Source organism: Ctenopharyngodon idella, chromosome 2, assembly GCF_019924925.1.
Source record: "Ctenopharyngodon idella isolate HZGC_01 chromosome 2, HZGC01, whole genome shotgun sequence".
NCBI lineage: Eukaryota > Metazoa > Chordata > Actinopteri > Cypriniformes > Xenocyprididae > Ctenopharyngodon > Ctenopharyngodon idella.
Genome location: NC_067221.1, coordinates 11,048,717 through 11,067,865, shown reverse-complemented (window position 1 = coordinate 11,067,865; position 19,149 = coordinate 11,048,717). Strand labels below are relative to the sequence as shown.

Sequence of the window (19,149 nt, the reverse complement as noted above, 5' to 3'; positions counted from 1 at the left end):
TTTCAGCTGCTCGTCCGTTTCTCCTATGAGATACCTCAGCGAGGTCTTCAAGTGTACATGACCTGTCACAAAATGCACGCACAGCTCCTTCATTCTAAATCATATGCAGCCATATAGCAAGCAGGTTAATACCAGTATGCATACAATATTTCACAGTCATGCACTGTTGCTCCCTGAGAGCGCACTCTTAAAGTGTGGGAGCATCAGGACCTTAAAATGTTAAATACCAGGGCCAGGGCTGCTTAAACCTTTCTGTGCACACACACACACACACACACACACAAAAAAAATTCCATATGCAATGTATAATTTATGATCAACCTGAGAATGTCCGATCCCCTGAACAATCAATATTCTCTCTCTTTCAATCTCTCTCTCTCTGTCTCTCTTGCAAATATATCTCTCTTGATTTTTTCAGCAGAAAAGTACTTTTGTGCATTAACGCATTAGTAAATCAAAGCCTTGCAGCTACACTTCATCACTACATCTTGTTGCTGCAAAAAAAAAAAGAGATAGAATAGCTGCAAAGTAAAATGTCACAGTAAAATCCTGCTAATTTGTTAACTGTAAGTTACCTTATATATGGTAAAAATATTATTATAAAATATTCTGTCTTAAAAAACATGAAATTTCACTATAAAATATTGTAAAGAAAATGTATATTTAAAGGGTTAGTTCACCCAAAAATGAAATTTCTGTCATTAATTACTCACCCTCATGTCGTTCCACGCCCGTAAGACCTTTGTTCATCTTCGGAACACAAATTAAGATATTTTTGATGAAACCACCACTTTTAAGGTCCAGAAAGGTACTAAAGACATCGTTAAAACTGTCGTTGTGACCACAGTGGTTCAACCTTAATGTTGAACTTGAAAGTGGTGCTTAAATTGCTGTTTATGGATGAGTCATATACCTCTCAGATTTCATCAAAAATATCTTAATTTGTGTTCCGAAGATGAACGAAGGTCTTACGGGTTTGGAACGACATGAGGGTGAGTAATTAATGACAGAAATTTCATTTTTGGGTGAACTAAGCCTTTATCAAGGCATTAAGTATACTTTTAGTGTAAATTATTATTAAAATTCAAATTTTTATATTTGTAAAATAAGTGAACAACCACATAATTTATGGAGAAAGGGGGATTTTCACAATTCTGCTAAATTCCCTCTGCGAAACATTAGTGTTTTTACAGCAAAGTTCTTGCAACCACAGCGGCCAGGTTTTTTATAATAAATTTAACATAAAAAATCAAGAATAAAAGAGATAAATGTCACAATTCTATTCATAAACAACTGCTTATGCACACTGAGCACCAACATACAATGTGCCATGTGTGGGAAAAGATAGCACATTATTCAAATATACATAAATAAACACATGAGGGCCTAAAAGCTACTGAATTATTGTTTATTCTCTTCCAAGACGGCCTCACCTAAGCAAGTGCAGAGAGAGGCGGTCAGTCTAGCCACATACAGCCCTCCCATTTCCACATCAGCACACCTAAACTAATAGGTTTTATTCACCTTTCATACTCAAAATGTATTCAAACAATGTTTTATAAAGGATTTGTCAATGTTAGACGGTCAAAAATGCTAATTTTCAGCAGTAATGCTAGAAAAAAATGAGGCTACACGAGCTACTAAATCAAGAAATTCAAAATGAATGGACACGAATGAAAACGGTGCTTCACAAGAAAAAGCATTGACAGTTAGGTTTTCATAACGATTTGCGAGAACATGCTGTAAAACTACACAAAGAAGCAGCGGTCATATCCGTGGACTAGTGTAATCTTATAAATACATCATTGAAATTTAGGTCAATAGGGAAGTAATAGGTTTTCTGTGCTCTCGCTCCCCCTCCCATCCGTCTTGGATGGAGAATGATGCTCTAATGGATTCCATTTTCAGTTCCCAGCCTGCGCTTATAGCGCTGTGAATACGAGCATTAAATGCGATAAAAACCACTAAACACAAACTCGGCGACATCCACATGCTAATAAACACATAACATGCGCTGTTAATACGCGTACCGGGGGTTTCGCAACTGTTTCGAGCTTTTTCTTGGCAGATATCGTGGTTGTAGGTGGGGAATGTGACAGCTGGAAATGCAACTGGAATGACATTGCGCTTACCGAATAATGTCCAGAGGAACAACGCTCTTCTCGCTTCCCCTCCCCGATTAATGCCGAGAATTCACAGCGAGCGACACACGGAAATCATTCCCAACGAATGGCATTGAAAGCAGAAGAGATGCTGGTGTGCCTAGGAAAGGATAGCATCCGCTAGGTATCCAAGGAAAATCGTGTGGATAGAAGGAGACCGGAAAACTGCGGTGGGTAGCCAGCCACAGACACAGCAGCAGCAGCAGCGCCTGCTTTCTCCCTCTCTCTCCTCCTCTTCCCTGCTGGACCATCCCCATACAAGCACCTTGCTGCAGTGATGACGACGCGTCCCACAGCGACATCTCGCGGTCATGTGTGAAATTGCACATGTACGCTCCCGTTTGAACGCCAGACAGAGCTTCAGAAAGATACGTGCAACTTCCAAGTTGGCAACTATGGCTTTATATAATAGGCTAAATATCTTTATACGATTTATACAAGTATTTCAACAGAAAAAATACTGAAAAATGCCTTTGTCCAACCAAAATTAATACTGATTATTTCACAGATAGCCTATAAAAAAGTAGAATAGGCCTATACAGAACTATTAGTCTAAAAAACTAGCAAGTTCAGTTATTAATTCCTGCCCAAAAAAGCCTATTGTTTCTTGTAAATATGCCGTGGTTTCCAGGCAGACTGAAAAAAAAAAAAGCCGGTTCCATTATTCCTGAAAGCTGCGTAAAGTCAGCCAATCAGATTAGAGCTTGCCAGGCCGAGAAGAGCTTTTTAGTTTTGTGTGCAATACTATCCTTCAGACTGTCATTTCAAAGAATATGGGCAGTCAATGGATATGCCATCTGAGGCTAATGTCCACACATTTGTTTTTGTTTTTAAGAGACTTTTTTTAAAATGTTTTGTTAGATGTGGACTAACATATTTGTAAAAACATGATTTGTAATTGGATGATCGCTTGTCTTTTTAGGTGTAGGGAGTTGATGGAGGTAATGGACAATCAGATAAAGGACATTTTCTGTTTGATCTGTTTAGATCGCTACTGCCTTTGTCTGTAAAGGTATTCAATGCAGAGCAAAATGTCAGCATGATGTCATGTGAGAGGCACCATTGTATGAAAACACTGTTAATCCCATTTCTGCCAGCTATCAGCCAAAGCAACGCACAGAGACAGCATGTCTGGACGGGGTACTTCCGCTCTGGAGCAGTGGACACAGGCGTTCATTCACTCCAGTGGCATTGAGTGGAAGATTAGAGGCACAGATTTAATTCCTTACTCACAATTAGCACCCATTCCATTACAATTTGTCATTTTAGTATGAATTTTTCTTGGGTTTTGATACACAGTCATAATCATAGTCATAATCCAAACTAGCTTGTACTTTATACTGCCACAGCATTTTTTTATATTTTTTTCCTGGGACCCCAAGACAACAGACACTTCTGCAATAATGAATTACACTCAAACACTTTTATCAATAATATCCAAAAGTATAGACTACTCTGAATTTAAAGAAGGTAAACTACAGTAAATCTAAATTTTAAAAGTATTTCACACTACAAGCTACTAACAAAACCAGCAACAATAAAGCTATAATTGTATTTATAGATAAGCATTTAAATGGCCAAAAATAATTTGAATCTCAATTAGTTACATCATTACACTAGAATAAATAAACTAAAAAAAAAAAACTAGAAACTAAATATATGTCATACTTAAATGAATTTCCCATCACTTATTGATACAAGAAGATGTTTTACAACACATTTTAAGGCATTTCAGTTAAGGGTGTTAAACTGAGTGTGCAATAAAATGTGACATGATTAGTTAAAGGTATAATTTCGGAGAGGCTAGCATTAGCAAGCTGGCTTTGAAAGCATGAGATCCCACCCTCCCTTCAGAGCGCTCTCCAAAGCTAGGCCTCCTCCAAAACACATGAACCGCTCAGCATAGTCTGCAAAGCGCCACAAAAGATGGTGTTAAAGGGATAGTTCACCCAAAAATGAAAATTATCCCATTTACTCACCCTCAAACCCATCCTAGGTGTATATGAATATCTTCTTTCAGATGAACACAATCGGAGATATATTTAAAAATATCCTTGCTCCTCCAAGCTTTATAATGGTTGTGAAGGGGTGTGGGGTTGGGGGGACAGATTTTGAAACCCAAAAAAAGTCATCCATCTATTATAAAAATAATCCATATGGCTCCAAGAGGTTAATAAAGGCCTTTTGAAGCGAAGCGATGCGTTTTTGTAAGAAAAATACAAAGAAAAATATTCACTCACGTTATAAACGTCAAATAATACAGATTTTAATATAAATTCTTGCACATGTTCGCCCTAGCTAGCCTAGTGCTGATGAAAAAAATAAAGAGAAAATGTCATTTTCGATCTGAACATTAATGCGTTAAACAGGCGTCTTTGACCGTTGCATCTCATCTGCTTCTTCAGTTTCTCGTGCCGCGTTATAAAACGCCATGTCAAGTTAAAAGTTCAACCTCTGAAAACACGTCTCGACGCCCTGCGCTCTTTTCCATGCTGTTTTAAGAGTTTTAAAATTGTAAGCGTGTTCCTTCATTTAGTTCACTGCAGTATACATAGACGTACGTACGCCTACATGTCTTTGGGACTGTAATCGACAATTTTCAATAAACAGTTGATTCAAAGAGATGATAAGGTAATAATAAAGGTGTTAAGCAAAACTGATAGGCTACTGTGCTTAGTAACTGCATACACTTTACAATGAGACGTTGTAAATGTATAGTTTAAGGTAAAATGGAAAATTAAGAAAAGGAAAATGCAATAAATGCAGTGTATTGAAGTTATTGATGTACTTCATTATTTTTCCTTAGCACCCCCTTTGAAACGTTAAAGGGTTAGTTCACCCAAAAATGAAAATAATGTCATTTATTACTCACCCTCATGCTGTTCCACACCCGTAAGACCTTCGTTAATATTCGGAACACAAATTAAGATATTTTTGTTGAAATCCGATGGCTCAGTGAGGCCTGCATAGCCACCAATGACACTTCCTCTCTCAAGATCCTTTACGTACTAAAGACATATTTAAATCAGTTCATGTAAGTACAGTGGTTCAATATTAATATTATAAAGTGACGAGAAAAAAACTAAATAACGACTTATATAGTGATGGCCGATTTTTAAACACTGCTTCATGAAGCTTCGGAGCGTTATGAATCCTTTGTGTCGAATCATGATTCGGATCGCGTGTCAAACTGCCAAACTGCTGAAATTACGTGACTTTGCTGCTCTGAACCGCTAATTCGACACAAAAGATTCATAAAGCTCCGAAGCTTCATGAAGCAGTGTTTTGAAATCAGCCATCACTATATGTCGTTATTATTATAAAATTCTTATAATATTATTATAATATTTATAATATTCTCGTCGCTTCATAATATTAATGTTGAACCACTGTACTCACATGAACTGATTTAAATATGTTTTTAGTACATTTATGGTGTCATTGGTGGCTATGCAGGCCTCACTGAGCCATCGGATTTCAACAAAAATATCTTAATTTGTGTTCTGAAGATGAACGAAGGTCTTACGGGTGTGGAACGGCATGAGGGTGAGTAATAAATGACATTATTTTCATTTTTGGGTGAACTAACCCTGCCTTCCGGCTTCCCATATATGGACTGGCCGTTGTGAACACGCATAATGATTGATAAGCAGAACGCGCCTCAAAGGCCGCCCGCGGCCACTTTTTTATTTTTATGTTATTTCCAGGGCTGACACAGCAATATCTCAGGACAGTTATTTCAGTGGGAGGCTAGCAGAGGCCACGAACATTTTCTGCATACCTTCAAAAAATCATTATAGCAATATAATGTGTTTGTTTTACATTAATTCATGTTGCGCGTTTTTTTTTATGAGAAGACAATGTATTTTCGTTGACCTCTAGCCAAGGTGTCAACTTAAAGAGACCATATTAGCTCTGTGTTTTGCAGTTTATGGCGGGTGCTGATCGGTCCCACATGATAATGTTTTTTATGGTATGACAGTATATAATTAGTCATAGTTTACTGGAAGTGGCTTCTGGGTTCACCAAGTGTTCAACATACTAGTGCAGAGATGTAATTTTCAGTCGCCAACCATCTATGGGTGTCACGACAGTGCGTGTCATTTATTTGTTTTTCAAAAAGAAGGGCTTAGTAACTTACAAAAAAATATAGAACTTGTCTGTCAGAAAGAAAAAAGGGGTCTTTCTGTTCACCATAAAAGGAACACCTTTAAAGTAAGAGGAAGAAGAAGTGTTTAATATCCTAACGTCAGGTTACATTTGGCATGACGCAGTTCTGAAATATAATTAACCCAGAACTTTTAAAAAGTCAGTTGAGGATGTAGTTAAAAGAACACTCATGCAAGTATTTCAACGACCTCTAGAGGGTGCTAAAATACAAAAACTAATTCTTTTTTTGCAGAAATGAGTAGGAACATACAGTTGTTGAACTCTATCAACCCTATACCCAACACACATACTGTCAGTGACATGCGCTGTATTTGTATTGCTTTGACTTATTTCATGGTGTTATTTTATTATTTAAACGGCTGTCTTTGTGTGACACATTAAAGCAATGACCTACACTAAACAGTGATGGGTCTGTTGTAAACTTTATGGTTAGCAGTATTAGTATTAACATACTGTTATGAGGAATACCCAAACCTTATCACTCAAGTTCTTCACAAGTACAAAGAAAAAAATCTACAGAAAACTAAACATACACGCATTTTGCTTCATGCAAGATATAGCCCTAGCCCTCTCACGGGATTACTGCGTAAAGCAGTCTCTTTCAAGTGGACTTCTGAGTGTCGGTCCTCTTTTGAAGCTCTAAAAACTTTGCTCTGTAGCACTCCTGTACTTGTGCCCCATTTTGAAAAAATGTTCCTGTTAGAAGTTGATAGTGGTACTGGTGTTGGTGCTGTTTTATTGCAGACGGGTGAAGATGGTTTGAATCATCCAATCAGCTTCTTTTCGAAAAAGTTCCTTAAACATCAAATGAACTACAGCACTATAGAGAAAGAGGCCCTAGCATTAATTCTTGCTTTGCAACACTTTGAAGTGTATATTGGTTTGAGTGTACAACCTGTTACTATTTTCACTGATCATAATCCTCTTACATTTCTCCAACAAATGTCTAATGCCATTAATCATCAAAGATCTGTCAAAGTTACAACTTGAAAATCTGTCATAAAAAAGGTATTGAAATGTCATTGCTGATTCACTATCCCGTGTCAACCAGTAAAGATTACATGTTTTATTTTATGAGTGGGGTTGTTAAGACCCTGAGATATTTTGTGTCTGTTTCAACGGTCATTGTGTGTGTATACTCGCTCTCTCTCTCTCTCTCTCTCTCTCTCTCTCTCTGTGTATAGACATATTTGTGTTCCAGGTGGGCGTTGTCTCCATTAACCTGTGGAAAACTGTGATTGGTCCTGCCAAGCACCTGACCCACACATAAGGACCGCCCCCAACACTCAGCCTCTGCCTCGTGCGTCGATGACTTTGTGCTTTACGCCAGTGGTTCCCAAAGTGGGGGTCGGGACCCCCCGGGGGGTCACGAGACATCGAGGGAGGGGTCATGAGATGATTTCCAGAAATCAAAAAAAAAAAAAAAAGCTTAGAAATAGAAAATTTGCGGCAATTAGAAAATTTGCGGCAATATTTACAGCATGTTTTCATGGTTTCACAGAGATCATCGCCCCCCAGTGGTGAAACATTGAAATTTTGAAACGTTTTGAAACACTTATGATATAACGAAGCCTCATTTACTGAAATCACGTGACTTTGGCAGTTTGATACACACTCTAAACCATTGATAAAGCTTCATAAAGCTGAGTTTTGAAATTACCCATCACTAGATATTGTTGAATAAAGTTGATATTCTGTTTTTTTGTTGCACAAAAAGTATTCCCGTTGCTTCATAACATTAAGGTTGAACCACTGTAGTCACATGAACTGTTTTAAATATGTCTTTAGTAGCTTTCTGGGACGCCTCACTGAGCCATCAGATTTTATCAAAAATATCTTAATTTGTGTTCCGAAGATGAACGAAGGTCTTACGGGTGTGGAACAACATGAGGGTGAGTAATTAATGACAGAATTTTCATTTTTGGGTGAACTAACCCTTTAAGAACTAAGGTGGCACCAGCCCCTGATTTGGCAGTGCTGTGAGGACTGACAGAAAAGCGCTGAGCTTGAGTTGAAATGCAGATAATATTAACTTTTTTATTATTATTAATAAATATTAAAAATATATACTAGGGTGTGGAAATGGCTAATAAGCCAATAAGTGCTCCTCTGCAGCATCTACTACAGTGGTAATTTATTCTTTTTTATTTCTAAATAAGTGTTTGCTTTCCTACATCGTGAAACCTTTAGTTTTACAAATGGGGACAAACTATGAAGTATGAACAAATAATGTTTTGGACATCACATTAAAAATAACATTCAAACTGGGCAATATTTAAAGCTTTGAAGTGCTGGGAAAAGTTGTGTGAAGCACTTAAAAGCACTCGAAAACATTAGACCATTTCTGCCACAAGTTATTTCTGTTAGTGTCACAATGTTTCTCATGGTTTCCAAATTAGCCTACACGTGCGCTGGGAAGAAACCGCTTGAATTCACCACAGAGTTAATGACATAGCTTTGAAATCTTGTGAGAAGGTTAAATAGGTTAGGTTAAATTCGTCGCAGAATTCTCTGTTAAACCACAGATATCAGATCAAATATCAGATATCAGATCAGACAGTGTCCACAGCTGCACCGTTTGATCTGGTATCTGTGGTTTAACAGAGAATTCTGCGACGAATGTGAACGCTTCTCACAAGATTTCACAGCGGTGAACATTTTAAGTTTTAATTTAAAACGTGATTTTAACATAAAGCTTATGTTTAAATGTTTTGCCACTTGCGTGAGCAAGTATATAAAATATATAAATCAATATATAAATCAAAAGTATTACTTTATATAAATATAAAGTAATGAATTGAATAAAACGTTTAAATGTAGTGCGTTTAAATCTATGAAATACAGTGTAGAGAATCGCAATGCTGACCATGTTCAGTAACAACTTTTGGATTTGAAATAAAAATAAGTAAATGTTGTGTTTGTGATAATTAGCCACGGATCAGTTGCGCACTGCAAACGCGGCATATGTGAAAGCACAATAGCGCGTGCTGCATATGTACTGCAAAGGCATGTTCACCTACCCGAGGCAAAAAAGCCATGTGTTGACTGTGTAACAGAGACTTTAAATTATATGCATCTATGGTGAAATTACTAGTTTTTCGCGTCAAAACATGTTTATTTTAATGCGAACAATGCGCTATCGTTTTAATTCAGCGCGGTGCAGCGCAGCAAAAATAGACTGTGCGTAAATGATCACTGCACTGCTGCAGACGTACCGCTCCTGGAACGCAATGCCGGACTGCATCCGTGTGCAGTGTGAACGCTCTAATCGTTAATATGGGCACGGAAAAAAATACGCGCATATGCACTGCAAACAGAGCATGTGTGAAATAGGCGTTAGTGCGTGTGCGCCACTGAGCACAACGTTTGTATACTTTAACCACCTCCGAAGACAGTGGGGGGTCGCGAGTCACTGGCATCGTTATTTTGGGAGTCCTGGGCTGAAAAGTTTGGGAACCCCTGCTTTGCGCCATCGTTCTTCGCATTCATTGACAATGGCCAAAATATATATATGTATTTAGTTGAGAAACTGAGCGTGTACACCCGAGAGAAATTACGAGCATATAAATCACTGGATGCTTATGAATACGTTAGAACCACTGGGGAACAACACCACTTCCGTTGCCAAAATGCGCGCGCGACTATTTGATCACGTGGGCTGTAAAAGGGTCTATAGAGACAGAGCGACCCGCGTCATAATCTGAAAACCACGCCTACCGGGGGGGAACAATCCAACAGTCCCCATTGACTTTATATAGCATGACCTCCTTGTCATTTCTGGCTTATAACAAAAAATAGAACATTGTCTAAAAGCTGCTATGTGACATGGTGTACAGCAAACAAGCTAAAAAACCCAGAATTAAGTTTTTATAAGCTGTCGACCCCAAAAAACGAATGTTTAAGGACACAAAAATGGATACAGGCAGTGAGACGGAGCGCAACGGGTCATATTACTATAAGAACTACATTGGAGGGGAACGTATTCGGGGACAGGTGAAATAATTCTTTGACATGGTTAAAAATAATGAATGGTTTGTTTTTGTTTGTTTGTTTAGCATATGTTGTCGCCGATTACGTTCCCCTCCAGTGTACTTCTTATAGTAATATGACCCGTTGCGATCTGTCTCACACCTGTATCCACTTTTGTGTCCTTAAACATTCGTTTTTTGGGGGTCGACAGCTTATAAAAACTTATTTCTGGGTTTTTAGCTTGTTAGCTGTACACCTTGTCACACAGCAGCTTTTAGGCATTGTTCTGTTTTTTGTAATAAGTCAGAAATGACAAGGAGGCAGCCTCACCCAATACAAAGTCAATGGAGACGGTTGGATTGTCCCCCCCGGTGGGCGTGGTTTTCAGATAATACTAAATGCGCTCTGTCTCTATTGGTTTTCAGCGTGAATGCCGCGAAAAACACACAAAACACATCCAAAACGGGAAAGAGCTTTGCGACTGACTGTACAAATAGCTTTGACACAAAATCTGAGGTATATTTTTACAGACTGCTGAAAGCTACAGAAAAAAAGAAGCAAATAGGTCGCTGCAATTCACAGAAACAGCTGGACTCCAGGTGAAGAAACATGATTTGCAGTTATCATTTTGTGTCAAAATGTTGGATTTTGGGGTAAAATCATACCCTATATATTGTATTGTTATATATTGTGTTGACAACTCATCAATTAAATATTTACCATCTTATAGGCCTATTCTGCATAATTGAGTGTTTTTAAACAAACACTGACAAAAACTATACAAGTTTTAGGGCTGGACGATATGACGAAATATATAACATTGATATAAGTGATCACTCCGATTTAGACCTACCTATATTGTATTTAGGCTATATAAAACATTCACAGGCCGATTTGCTATCAAAATAAAACATTCACTAAAATCTTTTTTAAAAAAAAATCTTTTACTGCAAAAACTGCAAAATTTAACATCACTTCACAAACAGAACATAATACCTCTCTATTAATCCATTTCATTTTAAAAGATGACAGATCATACATAGCTATGAAAAAAATTAAAATCTGTAAAATGTATGTATATGAGTTTTATATATATATATATATATATATATATATGAGTTTATTTTCCAAACATTCTGTCATGCAAGACAATTGTTTTAAGCTTATAAGGCACAAAAGCATAAGACAAAAACAAATAAAAGAAAATGCAAATCAATTCCCTATATCAATAACAATACAGAAACAAAATTAAGTCAACATAGTTGTTATAAACAGCAAAACCATCTCCTTGAATTTTTATGTTTGCATATATCTCTAGCAGCAAAAACAATCATATCAAAGCAGCTGAAAGCAGTGATAGCAAGAAATACTTCATTTATATGAGTATTTTTTTCAGTCTTCCCATAATCAGTCACATAATATACTCTGAATCCTTGATAGGGCACAAAACAAAAAAACATAACAGACAGGAAAACAAAATTTTTCATTTGTGCCCAGAACTCTTGATGTTGACGTGTGGCCCTTCCATGTTTCTTAATCACGTTTAGCAGAAAATAAAGTTGGAAAAATGCCAGCACAGTCCAAATCAGTATCACTACTGTGCAAATAACATAGTTTAACATCTTCACAGCAGGGCTTTTGAGAGCCTGACCGAAATGAAAGCACTGAGTGGAATCATTCTGCATGTTTCCATATTTAACCATAGTTGGTGGGAATATAGAGCCGAATATGACCAACCAGATGACTGCACTTGGAATCGTGGCATAAAGGATACGATGAAACTGTAGCTTTTGCTGCCGATCAGAGTGCTCCACATAACGCACAATAACAAGAAAGGCATAAAAGATGAATGCAAGATACATGTGGGCATGGATCATAAGACTGACAATTTTGCAGAAAGTCAAGCCCAGAATCCAGGTTTCATTAAAAGCATAATAGTAAATGCGAAAGGGCACCGTGAGAAGGAAAACGGAGTGCACTGCTATGAGGTTTATCACAGATACTTTGGTGTAAGAGAGACGTTTTTGGGACTGTAGCATACAGGACATTAGTAAAACATTAAGAGTTCCACCAAGCAAGATGAATGAGTATAAGACCAGAAGAGAAATTCTGAATCCCTCTGGCATGCCAGTGTGGTTTCTGGTGTTGTTTATCATCATGCCTGACACTGTGCTTTGAAAAAAGAAGACATTTTTGGTTTCACTTGTTCTCAAAAAGTAAATATTAATATATCATTACCATTCAAAAGTTTTAGATCAGCAAGATTTTTTAATGCTTTTAAAACAAAAGTCAGTAAGACAGACATTTATTAATGTAATGTATGTAATAAAGACATTTATTCGGTAAGGATGCATTAAATTGACAGTAAAGACATTTTATTATGTTACAAAAGCTTTCTATTTCAGATAACAGTTATTTAAACTGTAATAATATTTCACAATATTCCTGTTTTTACTGTATATTTGATCAAATAAATGCAGCCTTGGTGCTTTTTTAAAAAAAAAAAACATTAAAAAAAATCTTGCCGATCCCAAGGCTATATTAGGGCTGTCAAAATTAACGCGTTAAGGCATGCGATTATTTTTTTCATATTAAGGCGTTAAAAATATTTAACGCAGCATCCGTTTTTTCGTTTCGTCATAAAACCATTCAAGCGCCACAAGACAAACGAGAACGCGCTGTCTGCGTGACACACACACGACTCGTGCGCACAGAAAGACGAGCACCAGTATCGAGTTCTCTTTCGCGCTTGAACAAACAATAACACACAGAATTATGCTAAAAATGCCCATTTTGTCGAGTATCCTCATAAGAACAGTCTTAAATTAGTTAAATAACGTCGTAAATGAACTTAAAAAGTTGTGAGAAAATGAGACGCGCGTCAGATCCGCGTCATGTTCGGCAGCGGTAGTTCTTAAAGTCACAGCAGCCCAATTAAACTGTTGCTGTGATGTCTGTCATTAATGTTAATCAAAGAACAAAGGTAACAGAGAAAATTGTAGCTTTAATAAGGATTAATCTATATTTAATTTATAATTTCACTTAAATTAAAAGTTATTTTTTAAAGCCTAATAAATGTTGAAATTGATAGCTTTCAGTTATACTGTAATGTTGAATGTCTATAATTAATGTTTAAAAAAAATCAATTTCATAGAGACATCAGTAACTGTATTATTATGTATCATTCATAAAAATATGCCATTAAACAAATATGTAAAATATACTGTCTTTAAGTTGTTTCTGTACATTACATTTGGAGTATAACTGTGAAAATATTACAATATAAAAATTTAAAAAACTCCAATGTTTTAATCGCGATTAATTACAGAAAAAATGTGAGATTTAGAATCAATTGATTTTTTTAATCGACTGACAGCACTAATAGCCTATATACTATATATATTAAATGCTACACATATTACAAAACAAGAAATGTATTATTATGAGTTTTAAGATGAAACATAACATAAACTCACTTTTTTCACTCTTTTCCTGGTAAAATGTTTTTGCCCTAAAAAAAAAAACAGATAGGCCAAATTAGACAAGATTCATCACATTTCGTCTTATCAATGTTTATCTCTTTTTTCCCCCTAACATTTTGAAATGCATGTTGGCACATGCAGTAGCCTGTTCATATCATACCTGTCAAGGTTAAAAAAAGGACCTGAAGATCCGTCCTGTCTTCTAGGTTGTTTTAAATGTGCTGAACTTGACGGGTCTTTCACATGAGGTAATATTAGCAAAAGCAGAAGTTTCAAAACGCTTCCCTTGTAATGCTTCTAAACACCTTTCAAAGGAGAAAAGGAGCTCAGCGTAACTGACAGTTTTAGTCAAGACAACCTGCACCTATATCTGTAAAGCAGACTTACATTGCAATAACCTTTGTTTTAACATGTTTTTCATTTAAAAAATCGTATAACTCTAGGTTTATTCTGCAAAATTATACTGAAACACAACTATTTTGAATAATTCTACTGATACAGAGTTTGGCACATCGAAAAAACGATTACAGATACTTACCCATTTACCCTAGTATCAATCAAATACTGAATATCAATAGTCCTTCAGCAAGAGCAGACAGACAGTTTGATGTAACAGAAACAGTTCATCCATTCACTGTAGGTGTCAAGAGAGCTGAAGATGAATGTGATGTCAGCTTGTCAGTTTATGTGTAAATCATCTGTCAGTGTCAAACAGCCAGCCCCCAGAGCCTTCAGGAAACACCTCTCAACTGTTATTTGCCACAGAAGAGATTAAAGATTTACAAATCTCTACGGCACATGAGGAAGTTAGCGAGTTTTATTACATTGTAACGTTTTCTTTCTCAATCTGTTCTTCCTGCTCCATTTTTCTCACTATCTTTCTATTATGCACTCCTCTGTGTTTTTAATAGTGTTAGAAATGTGTTTTGCTTCGTTTCTCCTTGCTCTCTTATCCTATTTTTAAGTTCTTCTTTCCTGTTTTTAAACTGTTGTAGTCACACACATCTGTGATTAATGTCATGTTAATGCACACTGTTCCAGTTAACACCCTAGAATTTTCTACATAAGTTACAGTGTGCTCAATAAAACTTTGGCTTTTATTGCTGAGGTCCATCATTTTATCTAATAGTCTTTGTCTTGTCTTTTGCTAGCTAAGATGATCATGAAATGTAACAGTATATTCTCATAAGACAATGTTATTTTGGCAATATCCTAGTAAAATTAATATAATAATGGTGGTATGGCCAATGGTGGTACACTCCATTGTTTTTCTAGGCCAGGGCCAGGCAATGTATAGTACAATAAAAGTGATTTGTTTCCTTGAAACATTAAATCCCTTATGAAAAATAAGTTTATTCAAGTGTGCTATATTATTCTTCTAAACTAAAAACAAATATACTTCAGCCTACTTTTTATATACTTCTCAGAAATACTCTTTATGTACTTCTCAGAAATGTATAATTATACTGACAGAAAAGTCTATATTTGGCCTATACTCATTCTTTTGATTGAGATATACTTAAAAGCATAATTAAGTATTCTAAGTATACTTGGCATAGTTGTGTTTAATCTTTTGTTTGATTAGCCTATTAAATACCTTTTTTTCACATAGTTTTACATACTGTCTTATAAACTTACATTGTTTAAAAATATTGATTTATAAAGAAATATATTCCTAATTCTGAGTATCTGAATTTTTGTGTAGGCTAGTCCACTTGTAGTGTAGGAATTTACTCCAAATCTACTTAACTCTTTCCCTGCCGTTGACTGATTTTTCAGGCTATCAGTGTTTTCACTGATATACGGTAGGGGGCGCTATGACACGTCTGAAAGAGTACAGAATCTCCAGATCAAAACACAGGAGAAGAAGAAGCTGAAACGATGATAGAAGATTGCTTACGCAAATGTAAAATAACGTGATCATCAAACATTAAACAGAATGTAAATCAAAACTGGCTAACGTTACTGAATGAAATGTCGACCCAGGACAAGCTATAGGACTGTGAAGCTTTGGGGCTGTTGATGGACTCAGTCTACTCCATCTGTGTTTTGATCATCGTTCTGAATCTCATCCGGATGTAGTCTTTGACAAAAATGCAATTTTCTCATTTCATTTTTTATGTGACATGTAAAGTTGTAGCAATCCAGAAGTTAAAGCTGGAAGACGATTAAACTGACTTTTAATGAACACAGAGTGAAATCAAGCACTAACACAACATTAACACAAGGAACTGATGAAAACCATTTTGGCTGCATCCGAAAACTTAGTCAGCTGACTTGTTGCCTCGCTGCCCTATATCAGACAGTGACTTTGCAGGCAGCGTTTGCGCAGGAAGGCACCCCAGGAAACTAATTTTTGGACAGACTTCTGAGTCAGCATAATGGTTTAATGATCTACAGCAAAATAGAGCACGCTTTGGTGAAATGTGGGAAAATGAGAACAAAGGAAACAGGAATTAGAATTCAAAACAAAATGAAACCAACATACATGTGGCTATATATATATATATATATATATATATATGTGTGTGTGTGTGTATATATATATTTATTTTGAATTTGAACAACCTAAAAATATATATATATATATGTGTGTGTGTGTGTGTGTGTGTGTGTGTGTGAGTGAGAGAGAGAGAGAGAGTGCACATGCGGTTTCCTTTCTATTGCATATGTTCCTTTACAAGAGAATGAATATAATCCCACTCTGCTGTTTGTAGTTTCATATTTCTAAATGAATTGTTTTGCGTACTCCATACTACTGATCATTTACAAACAACTGATTTCTATCCTGTCAATTGTTTTAAATAGTTATGCATATTTTTAGGTTGTTCAAATTCAAAATAAATAGGTGCAGCAAGTTCCCAGAATCCAGTGAGGAATGCATTCACGCTGAGTTAACAGTAGGTCAGTGTTTTAAACTGATTAGCCTTGGATTAGTCTGTTCAATTTCTAATCCAAACCAATGCACTGTGCCTCATGCTAAACAATGCATTGTCTTTCAGTGCAGTATCTGTGAACAACTCCAGAGGGAAGTCATGTGTTGTCTTTAGAAAATCTTTGCACTGAGCAAGATGTCCAACATATACACTCTGAGGTAGGTGTATAATTTTTAACTAAACATACAATTCACATAACTACAGATAAGATGTACTGTAAGTTGCTATCACAACTTTTATTTATTCTGCTACAGTAATTCATATTTTTGTTTAGTTCAGAAATATTTCAAAAGGTTATTATATATTGTACAAACTCATTAAGACCGGATAGTTTAGATCTGCCACTGTTTATATAGTGTTTTATTGTTTTTTTTTATTGAGTCATTTACTTCAGCATTTGTTGTATCTCTTGATAAGAAGTGATTCTTAAAGGGATAGTTCACCCAAAAATGAAAAATCTGTCATCATTTACTCACCCTCAAGTTGTTCCAAACCAGTATGAATTTCTTTCTTCTGCTGAACACAAAAGAAGATATTTTGAAGAATTTCGGTAACCAAACAGTTGGCCCCATTGACTTCCATAGTATTTTCTCCCATATTATTGGTTTCTTCAAATTATCTTCTTTTGTCTTCAGCAGAAGAAAGAAATTCATACAGATTTGGAACACCTTGAGGGGTGAGTAAATGACAGAATTTTCATTTTGGAGTGAACTATCCCTTTAAAGGAAGTTCACATTTGTGCACTGTCCCTTTAAATTACATTTACTGTATGATGCATTTGCACAGAGAACTTTTCGGTGGCCAGTGGTCATCTGATGTACGACTTGATGGCAAAACAGTCATTATCACTGGAGCAAATACTGGCATTGGAAAAGAAACCACAAGAGACCTGGCAAAACGCGGTATCACATTTATCTTATTCTTGTGTTCTCTAGTTACCACTCTTTGTTATGGAAATCTGATTCTAGAAACTAACTAAAACTAAAAAACATGAAAAGCATGGTACACAAATGTATCTTTCTAAGAAACCAATGATAAAAGTCATGTTTTTTGGAGTTGTTCCACAGGGGCCAGGATAATAATGGCTTGCAGAGACATTGAAAAAGCAGAAAGAGCACAGAAAGAGATAATGGAGCAATCAGGAAACCACAACATAGTGATCAGAAAACTAGACTTGTCTGACACCAAGTCAATAAGAGAATTTGCTGAGGTTATCAACAATGGTAAGTCATTAATATAAGAGTTTCACACTCAAATCTGATTGTGTATTTGGTTTAACAAATTTGAAAAATACCAGTGTGCCTCCTACAGCAGACCAAAATAATTATTAAAAAACTTTTTTTTTTTCTCTTGTTTTCAGAGGAGAGAGCACTTCACATACTCATTAACAATGCTGGGATCATGATGTGTCCCTACTCTAAAACAGCAGATGGTTTTGAGATGCAGTTTGGTGTCAACCACTTAGGTAAAGTGTTTTTCTTGTTCATTCAAGTGCAGTGTGTCATAGACTTCCATGCTATCTTAAACAATATTATGCCTTTGCATATCCTAACTATCTTGTTCCAACTTTAAAATCTTGTCTTTCTGCATGTTTAATGCTACGGACTTGTATGAATTGTGTTGTTGCTTGTATACAAGTAAATACATAATTGATGTCACTTAGGTCACTTCCTGTTAACCTTCCTGCTGATTGATCTGCTGAAGAGATCCGCCCCCTCAAGAATCATCACCATTTCCTCCATGGCTCATAGTTGGGGCACTATAACACTTGATGATATCAACAGTGAGAGGAATTACCACAGTAGGAGGGCATATGGTCAGAGTAAATTGGCTAACATCCTTTTCACTCGTTCTTTGGCCAAAAAACTCAAGGGTAAGTGTTCGTTAAAAATAGGGAAGATTAAATAAATAGGAAAATTAGAGGGTCATTTTATTCCTCAAATTTTATCCTCAGACACAGGAGTCACAGCATATGCAGTCCATCCAGGAATTGTGCGAACAGAACTTAAAAGACATATGAATCTCGGACTTCTAATAATGTGGAAAGTCGTCAGACCTTTCACAAAGACCCCAGTGCAGGGAGCACAAACTACCATCTACTGCGCAGTACAACCAGAATTAGACACAGAGAGTGGCGGTTACTACAGGTAATACAGTTGCAGAGGCCTTATCACATATGAATTGACTGGCGCCCAAATTAAATTTGTTTTTCCTCTTTATTCCTTACCCATTTTCTAAAGCAACTGCAGACCTTCAAGATGCACCAGAGCTGCTAGAGATGATGAAATGGCTGAGAAACTTTGGGAGCTCAGCTGCAAGATGCTGGGAATACTCTGGGATTGAGCGGAACGACTGGAATTTTCTTTGTTTCCCATGAACAATTCAGTATACCCATCCAACATGCACATCCAAGCAAAAAATTCCATGACA

At 36.4% G+C, this 19,149-nt stretch overlaps 4 protein-coding genes across 11 annotated transcripts in view; 1 reads left to right on the top strand and 3 right to left on the bottom strand.

Moving 5' to 3' along the window:
• The window catches only part of ctnnd2b (catenin (cadherin-associated protein), delta 2b), a 91,706-nt gene extending 89,293 nt beyond the window's left edge, over positions 1–2,413 (bottom strand). For 3 of the 5 annotated variants that reach the window (XM_051883148.1, XM_051883150.1, XM_051883154.1), the window contains exon 1: positions 2,133–2,412. The gene's annotated coding sequence lies outside the window, so the exon portion shown is untranslated. Of the gene's footprint in view, positions 1–2,132 lie in introns of all 5 variants that reach the window. The other 2 variants (XM_051883149.1, XM_051883151.1) reach the window with 1 other exon arrangement.
• Positions 1–19,149, bottom strand: part of rgs20 (regulator of G protein signaling 20) — a 192,292-nt gene that overhangs the window by 139,628 nt on the left and 33,515 nt on the right. The window lies entirely within an intron of this gene.
• On the bottom strand, positions 11,382–14,501 carry LOC127506635 (probable G-protein coupled receptor 141). Of its 4 annotated transcripts, none has more exons than XM_051883267.1 (4): positions 14,322–14,501; positions 13,944–14,088; positions 13,778–13,812; positions 11,382–12,473 (listed from the first exon to the last, which is right to left on the bottom strand). In XM_051883267.1, exon 4 carries the CDS (start codon positions 12,458–12,460, stop codon positions 11,567–11,569), a length of 894 nt encoding a protein of 297 aa, XP_051739227.1. In that variant the 5' UTR covers positions 12,461–12,473; positions 13,778–13,812; positions 13,944–14,088; positions 14,322–14,501; the 3' UTR covers positions 11,382–11,566. The 4 variants fall into 4 exon arrangements, with proteins under 4 accessions (XP_051739227.1, XP_051739210.1, XP_051739237.1 ...); XM_051883250.1 differs by having other exon boundaries at positions 11,382–12,468; XM_051883277.1 differs by having other exon boundaries at positions 13,944–14,080; positions 14,322–14,479.
• Positions 16,461–19,096, top strand: si:dkey-94e7.2 (uncharacterized protein LOC100141353 homolog). The gene is made up of 8 exons (XM_051883233.1): positions 16,461–16,687; positions 16,786–16,877; positions 17,506–17,621; positions 17,787–17,942; positions 18,080–18,184; positions 18,383–18,592; positions 18,674–18,866; positions 18,960–19,096. Exons 2-8 carry the CDS (start codon positions 16,855–16,857, stop codon positions 19,060–19,062), a joined length of 906 nt encoding a protein of 301 aa, XP_051739193.1. The 5' UTR covers positions 16,461–16,687; positions 16,786–16,854; the 3' UTR covers positions 19,063–19,096.

Coding starts and splice junctions, on each gene's coding strand:
- si:dkey-94e7.2 (XM_051883233.1), top strand. CDS start 16,855: ATGTCCAACATATACACTCTGAG. Junction 16,878..17,505: donor TCCAACATATACACTCTGAG/GTAGGTGTATAA, acceptor GCATTTGCACAG/AGAACTTTTCGGTGGCCAGT. Junction 18,185..18,382: donor GTTTGGTGTCAACCACTTAG/GTAAAGTGTTTT, acceptor GATGTCACTTAG/GTCACTTCCTGTTAACCTTC.